At 45.0% G+C, this 15,257-nt stretch overlaps 1 protein-coding gene across 1 annotated transcript in view; it reads right to left on the bottom strand.

Moving 5' to 3' along the window:
• Positions 1 to 15,257, bottom strand: part of Mnd (L-type amino acid transporter minidiscs) — a 354,849-nt gene that overhangs the window by 251,450 nt on the left and 88,142 nt on the right. The window contains exon 4 of the mRNA XM_076786178.1: positions 6,288 to 6,558. Within this exon, the coding sequence (XP_076642293.1) occupies positions 6,288 to 6,558 (271 nt within the window). The remainder of the gene's footprint in view (positions 1 to 6,287; positions 6,559 to 15,257) is intronic.

Genomic DNA, 15,257 nt, shown 5'->3' on the forward strand with positions numbered 1-15,257 from the left:
GTGGGGTGGACGCCATTGGGCCCGATACGGGACGAGCGTTCCTCGTCGGGTATCGGGGCCTGGCCTCTTTCTTGCTTTTGGAATCCCTGATGTGGTTTAATGATTCACTTTCGCTTTAACACGCACTTGGGGGCTGCTAGAGCCTCACGATCACTTTGTGTATCCCGTTAGTCGCTGCACCGTTCACTAATCACTCTGTGCACTGAGGGTTGTTCGATGTGTCTCTGTCAGCGTCTCGGACACGACTCCCGACACCTTGACTGCTCGGCCAACCGGCGATGTTGTAAACGTTGCGAACATTCTGGTATATATCGCACGAAATAGAATTTATTTTTCTCGTAAAACATATTTCTGAGGTCAAACACTTACTTGTGTCAATGTAATAACGTTAAAAATGACTTAATATATACTTGCGATAAAATCAACAAGTGTAACTTTCCTCCTAATAGCAGAAACGTCGAAAAAATTCGGTTTTTCTTGTTTTTGACAGAGACTTCCCACAACAAAAGATCTAAAAAAAATTGAGGACACTGCCTGTTATGGTACTTTATTGGGGCACTAAACAGCTCAATAGCATGTTTTCATATTTTTGAGAAACCTGCATTTTTCCGATTTTTTTGAGGTTTTTCATTTTTTACGACCACAGTTTGCAAGAAAAAAATCTGAAAAAATTCTCAAAAATCTGTCTTAGGATCCAAAATATGCCACATTTTTTTCAGAATTTTAGGAAGCATCAGAGTGCGGAAAATGCACGGAAAAGCTCAAAATCTAATTTACCCTGTAACTACCCTCACGAGCACGATAGGGGGTTGAAATTTGGCTCAGAGGGGTTTTTCTTGGTCAGCTTTCGAATGGTTCATTAATTATTGAAAAACGTCTAAGGGCAGTTTTGACCATCTTATTCGGCTAGGCCCTTTCATTCAATTATCTCTAACGGTTTGGAAGTTATTATTTTAGAGCGCCAAAATAGCATTTTCGCCCACTGTGCGCCGGTATCAACATCATATTTTTACGTTGAATTTAGCATACTGTTCTTATTAAGAAATTACCAAAAGTATAAAAAAAAGTATAAAATTTAAGCATTCGCCATTTTGCCAACTTTTAAGACAAACTAAACTTTTGTGGCCCCTTCTTCTGGTAGGGGCGTAATTCAATCGTGAATTTTTTGTTTTAGCTCACCCTGAGGTTTGGAATCATCTGCGCCAGCAAGATACGATTTTTAAATATACCTTTATTGTTTTCTTTCGATATAAAACGACGATGGTATATTTTTCGCAACAAGAAAATCTCTATCCCCTCTTCTTCTGTCCAAGTTGTCCGTTCGACACCGCTTACGATTAGTACCAGAATGAGAGGATATGTCATATTCTTTCCCTTTCCAACGAATGATATCGCTACTCGGCCAACCACTTTATAATCTGCGGACAACTTTACGGGACCCATAAACTCTCAGCCCACTCAAGAACAATGCCAAGCCATTTGGCTACCTATTTAGGTATCCTCATCCGCAATACGTCGAAAGCAAATTAATAGACTGATTTGATTGTAAAAGTTCATTATAAATGAATCCTTTCCTATTCCACCATACAGGAGCATTACGCGTGAAGTTTCCGTGTAATCCAACGTTAATTAGTACCCCGAATTTACAGTACTTATATTGTCAGATACATTATTTACTAGGCTGTTACATATGAAATGTCTGATTTTTAACAACCTTAGACAGACGTTATTATTTCCTATATAAAATTTATTAATAAAAGTAAGTACCGTTATAATCAACATATTTCTTCAACCAATTACCTAGAAGTCTCTGGATTGTATAGAGTGCGCCAAAGTGGCGTGACGTTTTTGTAACGGTTGTAGCTCCGCCCTGGGCAGGCTATCCTTCTTTCTCTTTCAGTTGCCATGAAGTCTTGGACGATTGAACATCGTGTATTTGTCTGGGACACCTATCGTGATACGGATGATTCGATGGTTGTTAGACAGCGAGCATCCACCACGCCAAGGTTACCAAGGTTTTTGAAGAAAAGCCACGTACACTTGATGAATTGTGTGCCAACTTTCGTGTGCTAGCTGCTAGCACACGAAAAATTCGTGCGATTTCAACAGTAATGCTAGAGAGGTCATCAACAATTTTTCAACTCGTCTCAGTGAATGTTTGGACAAAAACGGCCGTCGTTTTGACGTCATTTTCCACTCACGACTTAGATTTTTAAACATTTTTTTGGCATACTGAAACAGCATTATATAATAAATACGTGTAAAAAAAATAAAAATAACTGTGTACAAGCTTCTTGAAAAACGTCACACCTCCTTGGCTCACCTTGTATGACGATAGAAATTGAATTTTTTGGTCAATCACGTACTTCATTTAAAACATTTGCACATCTGTTTTCGAGTTTCTTCTATCGACGATGAATAGTGTTCGTTTACCACATTTTCATCAAGCATGACATGATACCATCGCCAATAGGTTTATTTTTCCACTCATATAAAAAGAGTACACGACAATCACATCGATTGACATTGAAACGTACTTCATTAAAGAATAAAATTAAATATCTTACTACAAACTGAAGAAATACAAGTTGATCATAAAGATCAGCTTTGTACCTTGAAATGGTCTACGATAAACATGTAGACTTTAATAGTACTTCTTGATTAAAATTGACATTGCATATGCAACAACATACAGGGCCGTCGAGATAAATTTGGAATTTTTTCGGGCAGTCACACACATGAGATGTAAGTAGGTAAGACAAATGTAGACAAAGCAATTATTGACAAGGTATGTAAACCACTAACGAGTGAACAAGTAGGAAAATATCAGCTATGAACCGAGAATGTGATCGAAAAGTGGCAATAATCGAATCGATCCGTGTCGCGGTTAAACTCCACTTTAGCAACCCAGAAATTTCTAACTTTCTTTTATACAGTCTTGTAGATTCTGACGAGAAAGTTCCAAAAATTCAAGTTTTAATGTTAGGAATTCACTGGCTCAAAAGTAATGCGTATTTAATGTTGATCGAATTTTTTTACCAACTTGCTCATTGGATGATGTCTGAGTACATACCAATGTGGCGGCGCCCTTACCTGACAGAAACACTTAAAATCTTTCAACTTCGTACAGGTATAACTTTTGAACCAATGAATTGCTAACATTAAAACTTCAATTTTTGGATTTTTCGCGTCAAAATCTACAGGATTATAGAAAAAAAGTTAAAAATTTGTGGGTTGCCAAGGTAAAGTTAAGCCAAATCCAAAATCGGATACACCACCTATCGGATCGAACCCAATACTAAGACTGCCAGAGGAAGACTTCAAATACGCGGTGAAACAGTGGGAATTATCAGAATGACGTATTAAATGGCCAGGAATAGAGGAATTAAAGCATCGTAGATACGTGAAACAACCCAAAACGACTGCCAGAATGGTCATGGGCATCTTGACAAGCCATGAAGCACTAAACTTGTATCTGAGCCGGACAGGAAGAGCAAATACAAGGGAATGCGTCCTATGCGAGGAAGAGGGGCTGAGGAAAGTTCGATCCACCTTATGATGGAGTGTCCAGCAACAGCGATGGCAAGGCCAGGATACTTTGGTGATTCATCGCCGAGGGCGGATGACATCAAGGGTACTCCTCTGAGGAAGCTGATAAGCTACATCCAGGGGATAAATCCATGGAAGTTTTAGCAATACCATGACATGACCACTGAGAATTCCGACTAACGGTTTCAGGAGACCAACAATGCCGACTGTTGCAACCGGTTGAGACTTAACAAGCAGGCGCTTTTTAAGAGGATCGGCTGCCAGTAGATTAGCGGCCTTCGGACCCGGGAAGAGGTATGCCAATGCGACAAATGCGATAGTAGACTTCTGAAAACAACACCGGCAGCCAAATGTCAGGGATGCATCGAGGAGTCTCTTGAAATATCGCAGAAGAACATAGGGAAAATACTTAAGGGATGCTCGATCCCAATAATCATAAGATGGAAGGAAAATCTATCTAAAGGAGGGGGATCACGGGAGATGCCGGGGCCCGAAAGGACCAACAACGACAAGGCACCCCGAGATTCAAATACCCACCGCACCGTATAAATCCATAATAGTACCAGGGAACAAAGACAGGAGTGGCAATGGAAACGTACCACAAATATAACAATAAAAATCAAACCATGGAAAAGTAAGAAAAAGAACAAACACTTTTCCAGACCACGATACCAATCCCGACAAGCCACTCAATAGCCACTTGTCCACCTCAATACCTAGGTATTGACGTCAACTTCGGTACGATTGAAGTTACTTCAGCCTGGCGACAGATCACAACTAAACGTGTTTGTCCGACTAACGAAAAAACACCCATAAAATCTACTAGTGTAACCGGCTCCAGTAACAATAGAGCTCCCGTGGTCCTGACAAAAGGAACAACGATGAATGGAAATTCTCATCGCCAGCGTCAGGATCGAGAGTTCCGAGGAGAAATGGAACAATCGTACACGCACAGGTCCCCCAAAACGATATACGATGCCGAGTGGTAGCTTCTATTGTGGCCGATCTCAGTGGATGGTGGAGCAGAGATCTGCTCCAATGATTCGAGGAAAGGGACAAGAGGTGACTGGAGATTCTTGCCTCCCCGTTCTCTCAGGTCGAGTGTTCCAGAGAGAGACACAAAAACACACAAAATGTAGCATAGGTGCATAAATAACTGTAAAACTACCCGACAACTGGCATCCGAATAAACACGACTCGTACGAACAGTGAACGTGTGGGACATTGGCGTAGGTTGATGGATGGTTCACACCATTCTAGCAACAACCAACGAACCATATAAGCCATAAATCCTGCAAACAGAAAATCATCAAACTGAGACCACCGGCAGCACTCAGGTAGTAGACTAACTCCCTGGGGAACGGAAATAATACAAAACCCCTGTTTACGATGGACATCTCAACGCGACAGACCTGACCTTTTGGAAAAATGTGGCAGCAGTGGTGAACCAGGCGACACAATTGCCACCTGATCAAACGTCGGTCAGGATCGGGCCGCGCAACGGTTCTAGCAACCGAACGATCCCGTAAGCGGCACGGCGGTCATGTCACACATCTCTAGAAAAGGATAAAAAACAGGTTCCACGCATCAAGTGCAATACGCAACTTTTCGGGAGACCATAGGAGACGCATGGTAATGGGCTCCCCCCTATTCAATCAAATGTCGGTTGGTGCTGAACCTTGTAAATGCCATACCGGTACGGTACGAATGTACTGATAACGAACAACCATATTTGCACACTCTACTCCCGAGGAAATACCACAAGGTCCCTCTGTCAGGGCAGTCGTCTCAAAACAGACGACAAGAAAAAGGAGAGAGAGCGCACTTTAAATAAGTGACACCAGTAGCACGGAGACCTGCGAACATCCCCCCCCCCTCCTCATGCAGTATACGCGCCTAAAAAGCCTCGGACGGTGTGGGAAGGTCAGTTCCCTCAGCAATACGCCTCCACTTGAAGAGGTAGCACAAGGGATGCCTGAAAGGACGTATTGCTGTCTTGCAGCCGGAACCGTCCGGCCAACCCAACCCAGACATAACCCAACTCTAACCCAGATCTAATTCATGTATTTACAAGTAAAGTTTTTTACAATTATCTCATAAAAAAGCCGATCGCCAAAAACTTGACGGGGAAATGTTGTTCAGAATGGTGACCGGAAGAACATATTTCAAGGTCACTAAAATGTAAGAGGAGGTAGCTAATTTAGGTAGGTAGGTAACTTCGATAAGTTTATCCGAAATTGTATGTACAGTAGTATTTCCGTAACTGTCGTATTGTCGGGTCTGCCGAGCGACAGTTTAATTATAGGTGCAACATTCAATACCGCCAGTTCAGAGGAGTCAGTCTCTCCCTCTCTCTCTCTCTCTCTCTCTCCCTCTCCTCCTCTCTCTCTCTCACTCTCTCTCCCCCTCTCTCTCTCTCTCTCGCTCGCGCGCATTACCAAGTTAATCACGACGAAGACGCAGGCGCAATGCGAATTGGGTGTGCATATCACGTCATGTGACCGATCCGTAGTGGAAGAGTGGGGATGCTCTCCGTCGGAAAATACAAGGAATAACGTCGTAGAATGGAATGGTTAGAGTGACAGACAGGTCTTAATGTGGCGACACTGACTACATTCTTTGTAGAGTGCCAAATGTAGAGACGAAAGCAAAATTTATCTCGACAACACTGTAATAGATTTTGTGTCAACAATGAGCATGTTCATTTGAAAACGTATTTGTAAAGTAGGTATAATTACTTGTATGGTTTCTGTAGTTCCTCGGTAACGAAGTTCAGATAGTTCCAACCTGAATAGGAAAATAGGCCTGAATAAATGGCCAGGGCGATATAGCCGGGTTGCGTATTGGTGCCAGCCATGGGTGCGTGGAAATTCTCCGTGTGACCCATGCACAGCCACCAGAATCCAGCCACGATGATAATCACGAGCGCAAAGATTTTCGTTGCGGTGAAGATGTCTTGCACCCTAGTAGCCCATTTCACGTTGTAACAGTTGATGACTGTCAATATACCTGCGGCCAAGAAGTTTCTGATATTTTAAACCAGTTAGACTATTTTAGCCGGTATACATAAGTATAGCAATGTCCCAATATACAGTGAGGAGAAAAATTGAACTAACAGAACGATTTTATCGAATAGTTATTTATGTACTTAGTAAGATACAGTTCGAAAAATTTCAAGATGCGCATGAATCAACATGTAACTTAGCTTGAGTATTTTCCCTAACTCAATATAGGGGCGTTAGACGACGCTCAACGGTGAGTACATACCAATATGGCGGTGCCCTTACTATTCAAGAACGCTTGAAATCGACCAACTTGAAACACGCATAACTTTTGAACCAGTGAATTCCTAAAGTTAAAACTTGGACTTTTGGCATTTTCTCGTCAAAATCTACGGGATTATAGAAAAAAATTCAAAAAATTGTGGTTCTCTAAGGAAAAGTTTAGCCGCCTTTTTTACGCTGATGAGCGCCCGGAGGGCCGGGTGTACGTACCCATAAGCTCCACCACGGTGACCTCCCTGAGTTAATAAAGAGGGGGGAACGCGAACCCGAAATCTACTGACAAACGTCTTCCCAGTAGCCTATGGCAGGTTGTCTTGGGGGAGTTAGTGAGTATACCAGACTTGTACCACCCTTAAGGCCTGGGGAGAACTCCTGCTCACCTTCCGTGACGACCCACGGGGACGCCCATACATGGCGGTGCTTGGGAAGCTCCGCCCCTGTGCGTCCCCGATCACGGAGAGGTTAGACCCGGAACTCTTAAGGCGCGTTGTGGATACCCTCTTCCCCCTCAATGATGTGGAGAGGGGGAGATGGGAACGCGCCCCGGAGCCGACCACAGAATGGACAGACGAGCTCCGGGTCACCGAGTGGGAGCTGCACTGGGCCGTCCGGGAACTCCGGGCTGGGGGCAAGAATGCCCCCAGCCCTGATGGGATTCACGGTGTTATAACGGCTTTAGCCCTAAAGGTCCTCGCCCCAGCGTTCGGGAGCGTCATGGACGCGAGCCTGCCCCCGGGGGTCTTCCCCACGTTATGGAAAAGTGCGTGCCTGGTTCTCCTCCACAAGGAGGGGAAACCCGCTGAGTCTCCCTCTGCATACCGGCCGGTATGTTTACTCGACGAGGCGGACAAGCTGTTCGAAAGAATAATTGCTGCTCGCCTCGTCTAGCACCTGTCGCGGGGTGGTCCCGACCTGAGCGACAGCCAGTACGGGTTCAGGAGGGGGCGCTCCACAATCGACGCGTTGGAGCGTCTGCGCCTCCTCCGGGACGAAGCTGTCGCTCGGGGCAGGGTGTTGATTGCGGTGTCGTTGGACATCTCTAAGCCTTTCAACTCCCTGCCCGGGAAGGAGATAGCGGGGGCGATGGAATACTTCCAGGCAGAGCCGGAACTAGGGCGTGGCGAAGGTGGCACCTGCCACGGGCGCAACGGTCATAGGGGCGCAACGCACGCAGGTCTCGTGGGGGCGCTATGCCAAATTTTTTATTTACATGTACCGGAAAGGCGCGAATTTTTATTGGGTCCCGAGCGTCCGAGATTCCGAGGCCACGCGCCGCCCGCGCGCAGAGCCCGGCTTCCGTCCTAACGCCCAAGCCCAAGAAAGCCGTAGCCCCGCGCGCTGGTCTTCGGTTGGTCGTTCGGCGGGAAAACGCGAACGAGCGCGTAACGCGTAAGGGCGCGAGAAAGAAAACAAAAGATGATTTGCACGATACCGCAGCCGTCACGCGGGCGACGACTGGACGGAGCACTGGCGACGCAGGGAAACGCGAACAAGCGCGTAACGGCGCGAGGAAGAAAACAAAAGATGATTTGCACGATACCGCAGTCGCCACGCGGACGACGACTGCCCGGAGCATCGGCGACGCAGGAATATAGTGTGAATTCACATAATACTTAGTCTGACATATGGAAATTTATAACAATCAACATCACCGTTCCGATTCTTTGCCGATAGGTGCTTCACTCCTCAATAGAAGAAAGTTTCAAGTGAGTATATTGACTGGTTCGAGCAAAATTGTTCAAAATTCACGCTGAAATCAAACAACATTCCTTTGTATATATGCATATGTTTATAGGAATGCCACCAAAGAAGAAATTATCAGGTGCTCAGTTCAAACAGATCCGCGAGGCGAAAAAGGCTGCAGCTGTAAAAACAGCGGTAATATAGAGCAATTCTTCCCAAGAGAACTACCATCGACATCGGAAAACACAAATAACAAACTAAATATAGAACTCAATCTGCCTGAAAATATTGTACAAAACGTAGAATCCAACAGCTCAAACGGAATACCTACTGAGAATAATTCCGCAAATCAACAAATATTAGAACATGATTGCGTAGTAGAAAATTCGATTGATGTTGATTTCAATAATCCTAAATCGTGGACAGTTAATAAGGACACTATCAAACTATATATTGAGCAGGGTCCTATTAATGGCGACGATATTGTCATGTACCCGTTAACTAACAATAGACGTTTTGAGAAAAAGTGGTTCACGAGAACAATGACAAATGGAGAACAAGTACACAGGAACTGGTTGATCTACTGTAAACAGCTTGACTCTCTGTTTTGTTTCCCGTGCACACTGTTCAACGATGACAGAAGCAGCATTTGGTTGAATGGTTTTAATGACTGGCAACATCTTAACCCCTATTTATCAAGACATGAAAGCTCTATATCTCACAGAGCAAATTATATAAAAATGAAGAAGTTTGAGAAGAAGTTGAAATGTGGCGGCTTCGTAGATGACCATTTACTCGAACAACTCGAAAAAGAAAAGGGAAAGTGGAGACATGTATTGAAAGTAATACTCGATGCAATTTTGCACTGCGTCAAAAACAATGAAGCCCTTAGAGGGACATCTGAAATCATTGGGCGACCAGACTGTGGAAAATTTCTGAACACGATCGAATTGATTAGCCGTTACGACAGTACTATCAAAAAACATATTAACAGTCACAATAAAGGTGCAATCTCTTATTTTTCACCAAAAATACGAAACGAATTGATTGATTTGGCTGCCAAACAAGTTCAATCGCACATAATTCAAAATATAAAGAAAGGTAAATATTTTTCAATCCTCTTCGATTGTACGACCGACATATCTCATAAAGAACAGATGGTTCAGATAATTCGGTACGTTCACATTGATTCAAATAAGAAATGTAAAATTGAAGAAAGCTTCATCACTTTCATTAACACTGAAGCAAAAACCGGAGAAGGTCTTTCGAGAGAAATTCTTGACAAACTAGCAGAAGATGGCTTGGAAATTGCAAATGTACGAGGACAGTCTTACGATAACGGAGCTAATATGGCGGGCAAGTATAAAGGTGTGCAGGCACGAATAATAGCCTTGAATGAGAATGCACGATTCATACCATGCACTGCACATAGTTTAAATTTGATCGGTGTTAATGCTGCGAATATAATACCACAAATGCAAACTTGTTTTGGTATTATCCAATAAACTTATAATTTTTTTGTTGGCTCAGCTGCTCGCTGGAAATTACTGCAAACCGAACTAAAAACCACGTTAAAGGGGTCTTGTGACACGCGATGGTCGTCAAAAGCAAATGCCGTGCATGCAATGAACTCCCAACTGCCAACAATCGTAAACATGCTTAAAAAAATGACAGAGTCTGATCAGAATACAGGGGACACAATAGTACAAGCTAAGTCTATTTTAAAATCGATACAAACCTTTGAGTTTATAGGTCGACTAAAGTTTTGGGATTCGCTCCTGTCAAAAATCAACCGAATCAACCTAGCATTGCAAGACAAAAACCTCGATATTGCTCGAGCCACAGGAATGATTAAAGGTTTGCTGTCACAATTGACAATAAACAGAGAAACTTTCTTCCCAACAATTTTACAATCATCTGCTGTGACAGCTGAAGAATTAGAAGTAACACCAGACTTTCAAGACACTCGAAAACGGAAAAAGAAGATGATGGCAGGAGAAAAGGCGAGAGATGATTCTCAACATATAAGTGCTCAAACTCAATTTAAAGTAGAACTTACACAAGTTATTGACTCGATGATTACCCAAATTAATACCCGATTCGTCGCTCTGAATGAAGTTGCCGATGATTTCGCATTTCTGAGCGGCCAAGCGATTCTTGACACCGATGTTACTCAGCTCACCAAAATGGCAGCCGATCTTGCTCTCAAATATCCAAATGACCTGGATCCGTATGAATTTTCATTAGAAATTGAGAGTTTCAAATTCAAAGCCACGACATTAATGAACGACCTCAAGGACAAGAGTATGAACCATTTCCAAGTATTGGAGAAAATATACGAATTATCGCTTGAAAATGTATATCCTAATATAATCACAGCTTTGAGAATATTCTTGTGCATGCCTGTGACGACGGCTACATTCGAACGTTCCTTCAGCAAGCTGAAGCTTATTAAATCATATCTGCGCTCCTCTTTGGCTCAAGAACATTTGGCGAATATGTCTATTTTGTCAATTGAGAAAGAAATAGCAACCCGCCTCAATTACGATGAAATAATCAACCTATTTGCGGAAGCGAAGTCTAGAAAAGTTTTGATATGAATAATCTATTACCAAAAATTTTGTAAAGGCTTATCCATTTATATGTATGTTTCATTCATTTGTAATAATTATACGATATGGCAAAATATTTGAGTTCAATATATTTTCCCATTATGCTACATTGATGGTAGGGGCGCATGCCAGGTTGTTGCCACAGGCGCCGAAGCGGCTAGTTCCGGCTCTGCTTCCAGGTGCCCCCGTATCTCCGGGAGGTGGTCGGCGATTACCTCCGCGGCAGAGATGCACCGCGGGGTTCTGCAAGGGTCGGTCCTCGGGCCGCTCCTGTGGAACCTAGCGTTTAACGCGGTGCTGCGGGTTGTCCTCTCCCCGGATACGGGTGTCATCTGTTACGCAGATGACACCCTGGTTTACGCCCGGGAGGGGGGGGGGGATTGGAGGAGAACCAGGCACCTGGCAGAGGCTGCACTGGACTGCGTGGTCGGGCGAATCCGGAGGATGGGGCTGACCGTGGCCGCCGCAAGGACCGAGGCGATCTGGATGTATAGATCGTCTCGGTTGTGGCGACCGCCCCGAGTATGAGGTATCTGGGCCTGGTCATCGACGGCTGCTGGCGTTTTGTGGAGCACTTCGAATTCCTCGACCCCCGATTGCAGAGGACGGTGGCCGCCCTTGCGCAGCTACTGCCCAACATCGAGAGGCCGGAATAGAAAGTCCGCAGCCTCTATATGCAGGTGGTGCGGTCCATTGTCCTTTATGGGGCCCCCGTGTGGCACCGCTCGCTCGGGGCCAGCCGCTGCAGCCAAGCACTCTTGGAAAGAGTTCGGCGCCGGCTGGCTCTGCGGGCCATACGGGGGTACCGCACCATCTCTGGTGAGGTGGCGGGCCTCCTCGTCGTAGTTCCACTCTTCCACTTGGTGGCGGCGGAGCGGGCGAAATTATACCATATCGCCCGTTCCGCCGCCCGCCGGGGGGTGGATCTCTCGTGCGAGGAGGAGGAGGAGCTCGAGGCTCAGAAACGCCAGGCCCGGGCGGACGTATTCGTGGAGTGGGGGGTACTACTGGCACCCTTCACGCGTCCGATTGTCCGGGCCCTCCAGCCCATATTTGATACATGGTGCAGGAGGCGGGAAAGGTTGACCTTCAGCCTCACGCAGGTGCTCTCCGGCCACGGTTGCTTCGGACAGTACCTGCACAAGGTGGGGCGGAAGCCGACTACGCAGTGCCACCACTGCGACGAAGATGTGGATACGGCGCGGCACACCTTAGAGAAGTGCCCGGCCTGGGCCGAGCCGCGGCGTGTCCATAGAGTCGCAGTGGGCGGGTGGGACTTCTCGCTGCCGACCGTGGTCGACCACATGGTCGCCGACGAGAGGTCGTGGATGGCGGTGGCTTCCTTCTGCAAAGTCGTAATGACGCAGAAGGAGGCCGCCGAGCGGGCCCGGGAGCGGGACCCGGGCTCCGCGAGGAGGGTGTGGGCGCGGGGACGTCCCCCGCGCCAATTGGTACCCCCGGGAGAGGGGGGCGGAGAGCAGTTGGCGCGAGGCAACTCCCCGCGTCTTGATGTGCGTCTTGATAGCTCCCCGTGTTGGGACGACACCGTCCGGGATTATTCACGGTGTGGGAGTGCCGGTCCGTCCCTCCCCTAGGGGAGGGGAATTCGTGGGGGGTTGGGTAGGAAGGGTCGGGGCGTGCTGGATCGCGCCTCCGACGGCTCTTCCTTCCGGTGGCGGCGTCTTCTTGCCTCGGCAGGGGCTGGTTCCTTCGGGACACCAGCTCCGAGCGGGGCACGAAGACTCCGGGAGCTGTGGGTGGGCCGAGCTGGGGCTCGAGAAGCCTAATCCGAAGGCTCCGGGGATGGGGACACCCCGGAGGGGGGGGGCTCCAGGACGGAGGGTCCGTAAGGATTGATTAGCCCAATGTAAAACAAAAAGGATTCTTAGGGGCGAAGTGTAGAGAGGAGCGGAGACCAAAAGCAAGAGTTCGGTCACTTAAAAGGGTAGAATTCGCTGTAGTGGGTGTCCGTTGTTTTTTGTAAACATCAAGGAAACTCAGGCCGAGCGGCGGTAAAATGTGTTTGGTATGTGTTGTGGTTTGGATGTTAAATAGAGAATTCACCCAATATAACAATAACCATTTATTAAATAAACAACAAAAACTCAACGACGTAACAAGGAACAACAAATGAAATAACAATGAAACAACTGACGGCGAATGAACTGACTGACTGACTTGACAAACTGACTTTACAGACTGACCTGAACTAACTGACCTTACAGACTGACCTCCTCATCCGTCAGAATCCGTGCTTATATCTAGTCCCCCGCGCCTCCAGAAATTTCCTTCGAACAAGGAAACTTCTGGAGTGGGGATGTCGCTTCCTGTACGTGCCCCTTGGAGAAAGTTCGTGTCCTTGCACCGAACATCCGTGTCCTGGCGAAAGTCAAGGATCAAGTCGAAAAACCCCGAACCTGGTCGCCAAATGTGCACCCCAGGTAGGAACAGACTTCCGGCGACTAAGTGTGCGCTCGGGAAAAGCTTGGGCCTGGCGACCAAGTGCGTCCAAGGTCCCAGCCTGCAAACGACGCTCCTACCTGGGTCCGATGAACCCTTCTCCAAGGGGTCCGCCACAATGTGTAAGAAAAAGTAGTTCAGAATCATGCCCCCAACAGCATATTTCGAGGTCATTGAAATCGGTGAGAACCCCCGTATTCCGAATATTTATACCTCATTGTTTTCAGTTATTTTTCTGCGAAACTTTTGCCCACACATTTCTGCCATTTTATCTGATTAAAATCACACAAAATACGACACAATTTGAATCCTTTAAATTGTTTAATTCACGGTACAGTAACATCTCGATTGTCCGTACTAGTCAGTGGACCATGAGTATTCGGATAATAAAATAGTTACCTAGCTACAGTGTTTGATTAAATCTTGACATGTGAACTGTTTACACGTGAAACACGTATTTGGATAATAGAGAATTCAGATATTATCAATTTGGATAATCGAGGCGCACAGTTGAACAAGCAAACGTGCTCCGAAAAAAATTAAAGAATCACCTCTACGAACCCGAGAAAATGGGTCAATTTCAAGTGATCATAATTCCGACAAAAATTTTTGTATCGATATTGTTAGAAAATCATTTGAAAGCTTGAAGTCTCTACTTTCAGATGCTTTTTCAAATTTTCAGTTACGTTGCTTTTTAACACAGTTATAACGTTATAAAGAAGACGTTGCCAGTTACAAAAAATTTTGTTAAATTTCCAGACATCGCAAGGGGAGAGATAAATTTTTTTGATAAATCGCGTTACCATCTTTTGAAAGCACCTGCTTTCCTGTGCAAAAAACCTGGTTGTCGAACATAATGCAATTTTTTTTTTGTTCCAGTTATGCAACATTGAAACAAAAATGGTCTTTTTAACTTTAACTGGCTCTAGAAAGCGAAAAAATCATTGTAGAATCTTGTGCAAAAAAAAAAACAATAGAAAGAGCATTTCTTTCTCTTGAAGGAACTTCTTTTGTTTCTTCAAGACAATTATCATTTCGATATACCAGGTCTTTCTGAAAATATGCTTAAAATTTGCATAATTTCCATTTTTCATTCAATTCGCTATATCTCGGCGAGAAATGGTCGCAATACCCACATCATAAGGTCAGATTGAAGCTGAGATTCTGCCGATTCTATTGAGCACCTGATGAACCAGCTGCGACAATTTTTCATCTATGGAAAATGTGTTTAAAGTTACCGGTTCGAATAACATGAGGCTGACAGCGTTAGTTCCTCACGTTGGCGTTCGGCTGAAGCCGACGCAGACGACGAAGACACCCAAAGTCGAACCGAGGCACGCCAACATTATGACATAAGGAATGATTTTCTTAGAATTGAACCGAATTAGTTGAGACTATTTGACATGGTACAAGAATTAGTTTACTAAATATCGGGTAAACGAAATTGCGAAGAAAAAAGTAAAAGTCAATCTTTTATACTTTTTTATCTGAGCTTGTAAATATACAGTGGACATACCAGAAACAATGAATTGTGCACAATAATAAAGAAAATTGTAAATTTTTTAAATATTCAGTTATAGCTACTGCGAAAAATCCAACGATTTATTGGGATGTCTACAAAAATTAATTCAATATTACGAGATAAGCTTTACTCGTTGCTGATTCGAAC

The sequence above is a fragment of the Halictus rubicundus genome, chromosome 4, assembly GCF_050948215.1.
Source record: "Halictus rubicundus isolate RS-2024b chromosome 4, iyHalRubi1_principal, whole genome shotgun sequence".
In the NCBI taxonomy this organism is placed as follows: domain Eukaryota; kingdom Metazoa; phylum Arthropoda; class Insecta; order Hymenoptera; family Halictidae; genus Halictus; species Halictus rubicundus.